Source organism: Antedon bifida, chromosome 1 (assembly GCF_963402885.1).
Source record: "Antedon bifida chromosome 1, ecAntBifi1.1, whole genome shotgun sequence".
In the NCBI taxonomy this organism is placed as follows: Eukaryota; Metazoa; Echinodermata; class Crinoidea; order Comatulida; family Antedonidae; genus Antedon; species Antedon bifida.
The window spans coordinates 30,173,973-30,182,969 of NC_136226.1; the positions used below are offsets into that span (position 1 = coordinate 30,173,973).

The window sequence follows — 8,997 nt, forward strand, 5'->3', positions numbered from 1 at the left end:
CTTAGCACGACAGCGCCCTCATTTTTTCCTTTTTAAGTCAACAAAAAAACACTCTTTTTTCAATAAACATCAAATAACATTTCGCAATGTGATTTAAAATGATGCTGTTGTGAAGTCTGGCTTTTTCAAATCATTGAACATTTATTTCTTGTCAGGGAGGACATGATTTAACATTCATTTTTATTTACTGAAGCATCAAAATACCAATTACAAATTAAATTTATTTATAGTGGAAAATTACTTCCATTTATTGTCATTTGCATATAAAATATACATAGAAATTATGTTTGCTCTGAGATATACAAAAACAGATAAATGAAAAACTAACAAAAACAATTACAAAGTGTCACATCACTCTCGTATACTGTACTGACAAGCATTTAGTGCTCGAATGGCAGCTGGATAAAAGCTGTTACGAAACCTGTACGAGAGATGATGGACTGATAACGTCTAGCGCTACGTAACACCTCAAATACATTATGCATGGGATGAGTAGAATGTGGAATTCTTAGAATTCTTTAGTAAATATATTGTCATTCAAATTATCTCTGAATACAAAATTTTAAAAAAAAATATTTTATTTTATACAATCAAAATAATATAGAAACCTAACTGTCAAATTATAGAAACAGTGCTCATATTCGGAACATGATTTCATAATCGTGTCGAGCATAGCTCATTAGCGAAAGTTCCATATTTTTTAGTTTTATGAAAAAATGTCTCTGGCGGGATTCGAACCTGCAACCTCTCGCTTACAGGGCGAGTATCATACCACTAGACCACAGAGCCATATATGGTATTATCACAGATTTTCACCCACCAGATACATTCTCTCATACAACAAACGCCCTCATAATCAGTGGAGGCCTAACTAGTCATAATAAATTCCAAATTTAATACGCAACAGGTTTTTAAATAATATTGTATATGTAAATTAATTGTGTTTAGAAACCTAAATGATTTGTTGTACATAAAATGATTCTGTTTTTAAATAGATTGTATAATTTGATTGACTGCGTTGCGTGAATTGTTTATACAGTCATTAACACTGACTCCATAGTAAGATGATCCTAGCAATGATAGTGGTAGTCTCTCATCCATTATGTATGACTCCAGATTTTCTATAAGAAAAAATATTTATGCATTTACAATTATTTCTTTGAAAGATTATATAGAATAAAAGAGGATAACAAAATTGTGTATTTTACGCCACCATATATTTATCATTATTTTAAAATAAAATTTAATGACAAAAAAGATTGACGTTTCGGAACCATCATGGAACCATGATATATGAATAGGAATGTCCTAAAGGAAGTGTTCCTCTGTATATAACCGAGTTTGGTAACTCCAGAGGGCGCCATATTTACAAGGTCAATCGGTGATCTCAATTTACATCATCGCGCTAGCCTCGCGCCTTTGAACTTTTTTTGTCCTGATTTACCTTTTAAATATGGCGCCATCTGGAGTTTTTAAAGTAACTTATTATAACAAGAGTACTATTCCATAATCAATTCGAGTAAAAAAAGTATTTTTTAAATTAAATAATTATCAATTATTGTCTTTTATAATATTTTTCTTACCTAAAACTTTAAAATGACCTGGTTTGTAAGTTGGGATACATTTCTGATGAATTTTTACTGCAGTATTTATTGGTTCGTCAACGATACCAAGATGGTCTCTGATATTGTCCTTAGCAACTGTCAATAAATGGTCGTTATCTACCGAGGTCACACTCCCAAAATGCTCCTGGAACCAGCTTCCACCCATCATACACTGAAAAATAAAAGTAAATTTTCTGGTAATAGGATTAAATCGAAGTATAAATGCTTCATATTAAATGTGTGGCTTGCATGAGGTAACCAGCTTATATCTATTGTAATTATAATGTGTGGAGGTTTTACTGTATTAAAGTCTCTACTCGCTTGGTTGATTGAATATCACAGTTGTTATTCAGTAATACGGTGTAATACACAATATAATACAAATTTAGGAATGATACAGGATAATACGGTAATAAAGAAACAGGAACAAAGTATAAATGATGCTGTAAGTGAGGTGTGGCTGTAGATGTGCTTCTGAGGAAGTAACGGTAAGGTGTGTCTTAGAAGAAGTGTCTATGAGGTGTGTCTTCGAAGAAGTGTCTATGAGGTGTGTCTTCGAAGAAGTGTCTATGAGGTGTGTCTGGGCTCTTCTGAAACTTGGGGGTATATCGGCTTCTGTTCATTAGTATATGTCATTACATCATCTCTGGGCTTAACTATTGGTCCTAAGTTTGTCCAGGCACCTTTTGGATGTGTGTATGAGGCTTATAGTTCCATTTCCATTTGTCTATTTCATTTGTGTGACAGCACAATTTATTTAATATATGGTGAAGATAAATACAAAATAATAATTTGAGTTGCAATTAAAACCATAAGGTCAAAACCAGAAGACAAACAATTTTTCTTGTCCTGTTAGACCTTATATTTGATGAAAATACAGATAAACGATAACTATGTCGTTCAAAATGTCGTTTGTTGCCGCAAATTGAAAATTTAACAACCATACTTACTGTTAATCTGGTTGAGGGTGAATCTTGACTATCATTACTTGGAAATGTACATGAATCAAAGATTACACCTAGAAGTTTACTTTGTTGATTTGATGGAATAAGATAACCAAAGCCCTAAATAAATAAAGAAAATGTAGTATAAATAGTTGTATCAAATTCAATATCTTGATAGCAATATATATAAGAATAATCCAATGATGCATAAAAGATCTAATAAGGTCGAAACAGTACTGTAATGTCTGATTTGATATTACACTCCTCTACATTCTGCTATGTACATAGTACCCTGTATGCTGTTTTTGTTTGTTTCGAAACGGTGCATTTTTGATGTGAATACTATTAGCATTTTGCAAAGCATGCTCGTTGAGTTTGTGCACTCTTTGTGTTCATAATCCGTGTACCATGTCCCACATAACTGGCTCAGCCTATATATTGTGCCAGTTCTGTGGTACATACCATTTCGAAACCTAAGCTGCACTTGCGAGAACTGCAGATTGGATATATACAGTATATGTATGTTTTTAGATAGATACAAAACTGACATACCTGTTGCTTTAGTATATTGCCGTTATATTGCAAATTAACAACAGCAACATCAACCGCATCCATCGAAGACAGCGCATCCCTAAAGGTAGAATCATGCTTCGGTAAAACGGATGTAAGAGCTGAAATTGAAAAAAGGACACTGTGTAAAACTGAATCAATATGCTGTACACAATTCTGCCGCACGAATACAAGACTATGAAAGAAAATAATTCTACCAGTTAATTCTATGTACAAAAGTGGTCTTAAGCAAGCTCTGTCTACACTATCAAACAAGTTTGAAAAAAAAAAGTGTGATGTGCCCAAATATGGTAGTCATATGACATTATCATGTCCATATATGGGCACATTACATTTTTTATCACATAAAGTTTGATAGTGTAGACAAGGCTTTACTGCAATTGTCAAGAATATTTATTAATTACTTTTATATATGGGCTCAGGTTTTAACGGTATTTTAAACAAGTTAAAAAGTAAGATGATACACAGAAAGCTGCAACATATCACAACAGAATTCAAGCCTACTTAATGATGATTTTGTTTACAGATTTATGAAAAGGAGTACTGTAGATGTTTACATTTTGATTAGCAATAACCACTGACCTAAACTTATGTTCTGTTAAAGAAGTGAAGCCTTATATTAATTTTTATATGCATATTCTGATATTTATTTTATTAATAATTAATTAGTTCCTTTTTGACATTTGTTTGCTGCGCAAGACAATTTGTATATAATGATGGTCATGTTGAGAATTAAAATTCTCTCACCATACATGGTCTTTATAAAGACATCTGAAAACATCAACACTTTCAAAATACGACTAAAAACCCATTTTTACACAGAGGCATTTCCTGCTTAACTTTGTCAAGCGCCTTTGAACATTATTATGGATACTGGCGCTATATAAATCTGATTGATTGATTGATGGTCCTTATTTCTTTATTCCGGTGAAAACGTGCAATGACCGCACAGAGTCACTAAAGATGGTTTGTGATTTTGGCTATGCATTGATATCAATAAGGCGGTATTGTGTAAAATTTGGCTATGCTACACTGGCGAAAATATTCCCTGCGTTTATAGGCTAAGTATTATAAAAAAAAAAATCTATTATTTAACCTTGAATCCCTAAATAGTATCATTTAACTATGCAAACCTTCAAACAATATATTACCCAGCTCTACGGGGAGCTGTTACATCAACTTGTCAGAAGAGTTTATTTATCAAACGCGCTAAACTTGTTAACAACCTGACCTTTCTTAAGAGATGCAGAGACTCCAATGTTATCCCAAGAGGACTGCGGATTAATAGAAACAATGCTCTTCAATCCCTCCAACTGTGTGAACTTGCCGTTGTTTCTGGCTTTCACACCAATCCCACCCTTTCCCACTAAGTTTCCTGGACTTTCTGAATTCTCACTCCTGAGGACGATCAAAGCATATTGATCGAAACGTCGAGAAACTCAACAGTTCTTTTCAGAACTAACATATGTGGTGTACCGCAAACTTATATCTTCTTCAATTTTAAGGAGCAAACTTCATAGTTGAAGGCTACTGCTCCACTAAGGGTCCCATTGTGACATCGGCAGCCAACTACGGCGCCAATTCGTCTGTCCACGACAGTGTGTGTGTATGAATGAACTAGTACACCGGGGTAACCCCCTACTCGTCTCGAAAGATGTACTAGGTTCTTTAAAGTGCACATGAGCCAGATGTACACTGGACCTACGGTTTATAGTCCTTATCCGAGAAGACTATCAACATCATTTACCTTGTTATTTACCTTGTGAGGGTATTGCACTCAATACATGGTCAGCTTCTATGCAGGTTCCTGTACTTGTTGAAACATTAGCGACCTTAAAGAAATTTAAACATACTTCCATATTATACAAATACATAGATCTTGAGTACACCAGCAGTGAAGTCAACTGATGCTAAGTATCCGTCAATGAAGTAGGCTTACTTCATCAAGGCTTCTATGAATGGATGACGAGTTGGGAGCAGGAACGCTAGTAGACCAAACCCAGTACTGTTTTGATTACGATCATGTGGGAAATTACCTCAAGACGGCTACAAGAACAGTAAAGATGGTTTTGTATATATATTTTATAAGAATGCATATTTTAACAAATGTATTGTTATTATATGGCTAGCTTTACCTTTTTACCTGTATCCATTTCCTTGAAATCAATGGATGTACACGCTGTAGACGTCATCACACTAACTCCTGCATCGATCAAAGTTTCATATATTTTGTCGGGTAGCTTTTGAAGTCCTCCCTCTAATGACCACATTGTCCAACGCTCATTGTTGATCTCTCAATCAGGTGGTTTGATTGGATATCTGAACTACTTTCTACAAAAAAAAAACGATCAATAATAACTAATTAATGAAAACACTCATAAACTGAGTGAAGTACTTTGGAAAACATTGCCACAGAGAGCGCATGTTGATATTTTGGCCCACGTTAAAAGAATACAAATTTTCCTTCTTTTTTATTTGTGAAGCTATTAATAAACCGACTTTTATGCATTTCAATAGGCATGTTCTTTAAGTATATACCTATTTACACTGAAAAATTCAGAATGATAACTTGAAAATTGTAGGTGCTATCATGCTAACAAGTGCATGCAATGGAAAGAATATTTTCATGAAATAAATGAGTAAACTAATAGAGAGATTGTAAAACAGATATGCATGGCAAAGATATTCATTTGCTTTTTTTTTAATGTGGTAAACAAAAAGCAAAGGTAAATATAAAGAATAAAGAAAAAATAAAATTACCTTGTGTAGCTTTGGAAGGACTTAGACTAGCAAGAACAACCGAGCCACGGGACTGTTCCGCATCAAATAACATCGGAAAACATGCCCTGACACTAAGTTTACGGCAATCTGCTGCGAATACCCCAATACACAAAGCATCAACTAGATAATCTGCAATCTTAAACAATATAAAAATATTTCGAATTATAAATAAAACTGTAAAGGCCACTAAATCTAAAAAAGAAAAAAAAACCCTCCCCAAATATCACCACGGTATTTGGGGGTGGACATCTGGCATTTCTTGATTTATAATAGAAACAGGGGAAAAACTAATTGTCTAATTTCATTCTATCAAGTGGTTTGAAAGCCTTCTGGGCACATTCTTTTTGAAACCCATGCTTTATAGTACAATACTAATCTTAAGCTCTGTCTACACTATCAAACTAGTTTGACAAAAAAAAGTGTGATTTGCCCATATATTATGGTAGTGATATGCTTAAATATGGTGACAATATGTCATCATCATGTCCAATATGGGCACATCACATTTGTTTTGTCACATAAAGTTTGATTAAAGTGTAGACATAGCTTTAAATTCTGTCTACTAGTTTGACAAAAAAAGTGTGATTTGCTAAATATGGTAGTGATATATGACATCATCATGTCCATATATGGGCACATCACATTTGTTTTGTCACATAAAGTTTGATTAAAGTGTAGACATAGCTTTAAATTCTGTCTACACGTTTGACAAAAAAAGTGTGATGTGCCCAAATATGGTAGTGATATGACATCATCATGTCCATATATGGGCACATCACATTTTTGTGTCACATAAAGTTTGATAGTGTAGACAGAGCTTTACTTACATCATTTGAAAATCTTCGACTAATAAACGAATGTATACTTTCATCTTCTTTTAAAGATTTTTTCTTGAATATTTCTTTTATTAAAGTAGTGATAAGACGTTGACTAAAGAGTGGTTGTTTCTTGAAAAGCGCCCCAAGATTGTTAGGTAGAGTATGAAGTTGTCCGTTGGCGTAGATGAAGCGGTTTTGCGACCCAGGATGTGTCTGCAATACTGGTAAAACCGTATCAGACAAACCAAGATCATTTACCTGAATAAAACAAGGATGTTGTAAACTATAATTTAATTTAAATGTGAATCAAAATGCAGTTGTAATTACAACTCTCTGGTGCAACCATTTAACCAAATAATAATGAACATCAAAATTAGAGTTGATAACACTATTTTAATTCTATTTTATCAAAGTATTATTCAAAGTATTTTATCTTTTAGCATTGGATGTTTTTATGGTAACTTTACTGAAAATGATAAGAAAAATATTGAGAGACCACGTAAAATTGCACAACGTATTATTAAAGCTGATCTAACGCCTTGTTCATTTATCTATGAAAAGAGTATTTTAAAAAAAGTAAACAATATTATGGAAGACCCCACTCATCCGTTACATTACTGTTATAACTTAAATAGATCAGGTATTAAGGGTCTTTCACACCTGTTCCGGCACGGTTCCGGTCCGGCACCGGAAAATCCAATCGAACGTCAATGTTTCGTTTTCACGCGGCTACGCGCATATCGATTGGCGCATAGCCGCGTGAAAACGAAACATTGATGTTCGATTCCCCGGACCGGAACCGTGCCGGAACAGGTGTGAAAGACCCTTTAGGCTACGACCTGCAAGAGCAAATCTTTGCAGAACTAGAAAATCCTTCGTTGTAAATAGTATTCATATTTTTAATTCTAATGTAAGACGATAATGCAATTTTTAAATAGTTTTACATTTTTAACAGTATTTTTAACTTTTTATCTTGTATTTTTAATCTGTTATAATACTGCACGTTTTAAATTGTTGCAATATTGTTGTTTTAATCTACCAAGCAAAGTGAATTTCCATTTTTATGGACAAATAAAATTTCTTGAATCTTGAATCTTGAATTACTATTTTGAAAATTAATAAAAAGAGATAAATATACACGATTTCCCCTAATCTTGTATTACAGTATAGATGTAAATCTTAACCTGCTGTGGAGTCAATAAAACAATTAAAAGAGTAATTTCTTTAGCAAAAGACATAAAAAATTAAATGAAAACAGGACTGAAAGATTACCAAATCAAGTGACGCCCTACCAACTCCAAAAGGTCGTAGACTCCTTGGTCCATGCTCAAATATCGCCCCATTGTTCAGCCGAGTAGATTCAATCCAGCCACCAATCCGTGGACTGTTTTCCAAGACCGTAACCTTTATTAAAACAAATTCATTTAAATAAATAAAATATAATAGTTTGTAGGTACAGGTAAAAGGTAAGGAGGTAAGTATAATCAAAGATTTTACGAATCAATAATGGTTTGAACAAAATACTACTTTTTCACATTATAAAAATAATTTAAAGATGTATTGTCCCCCTGAAAAATAATGAAAAAAAATTTTTTTTGTTGAATATGCCATTTTAATGTCACATAATAGTTATTGACTTCGACCAAAAATTGGATCGAAAAAAAAATTATTTACCTGAAAAAACTGGAATTTAAAGCAAAAAATGGTCAAATTGGCTGCCAGCCAATGGATTTTTGGTTGAATTTAACCATTTATCATGTTATTTTATAAGTGAAAACATTATTTTTTTCCGTTTATTTTCTACGGAAGTAATTCACTTTATTAAAACTACAAAATAACCTATTCAAAGTCTGATTTAATTAATCTTCATTTTTCATGTTTTTGGGGGACAATACATCTTTAACTATATTTTTCATGGAATAAAATAGCGCATACTGTGCGATTACATTTCAATGTTGGTTTTGGTACGACTTGACCATTTATTGACAGACACCCTCCTAGTGTCATTTTCCTCCCTGCGAGACAACAGAAATTCTGGCCAGAGGTACGAGGCTAGCATTTGGGGTATGAGTTTGCCCTTACCTTATTTAAACACCTTTGGTGTTTCGATCCATTTAAAGACATCTGCAAGTAATAAGCAGCAGACAACCCACTTATTCCGCCACCAAGAACGACAAAATTTCGTACTTTTTCCATCACTTTTTCGGACGCAAAGACGAAAGACACCGCCGGCAAACACGGGAAAACCGCCTGATAACTTTTATGGCGCGCTACATATGC

The 8,997-nt window shown here is 33.6% G+C and overlaps 1 protein-coding gene across 1 annotated transcript; it reads right to left on the reverse strand.

Annotated features, from left to right (window-relative positions):
• Window positions 1-219: 219 nt before the first annotated feature.
• LOC144835939 (protoporphyrinogen oxidase-like) lies at window positions 220-8,953 on the reverse strand. Its single transcript, XM_078691074.1, has 10 exons — window positions 8,800-8,953; window positions 7,990-8,121; window positions 6,727-6,975; window positions 5,879-6,035; window positions 5,254-5,411; window positions 4,878-4,950; window positions 3,101-3,219; window positions 2,555-2,668; window positions 1,584-1,776; window positions 220-1,121 (listed from the first exon to the last, which is right to left on the reverse strand). Exons 1-10 carry the CDS (start codon window positions 8,911-8,913, stop codon window positions 988-990), a joined length of 1,443 nt encoding a protein of 480 aa, XP_078547200.1. The 5' UTR covers window positions 8,914-8,953; the 3' UTR covers window positions 220-987.
• Between the last annotated feature and the right edge of the window lie 44 nt (window positions 8,954-8,997).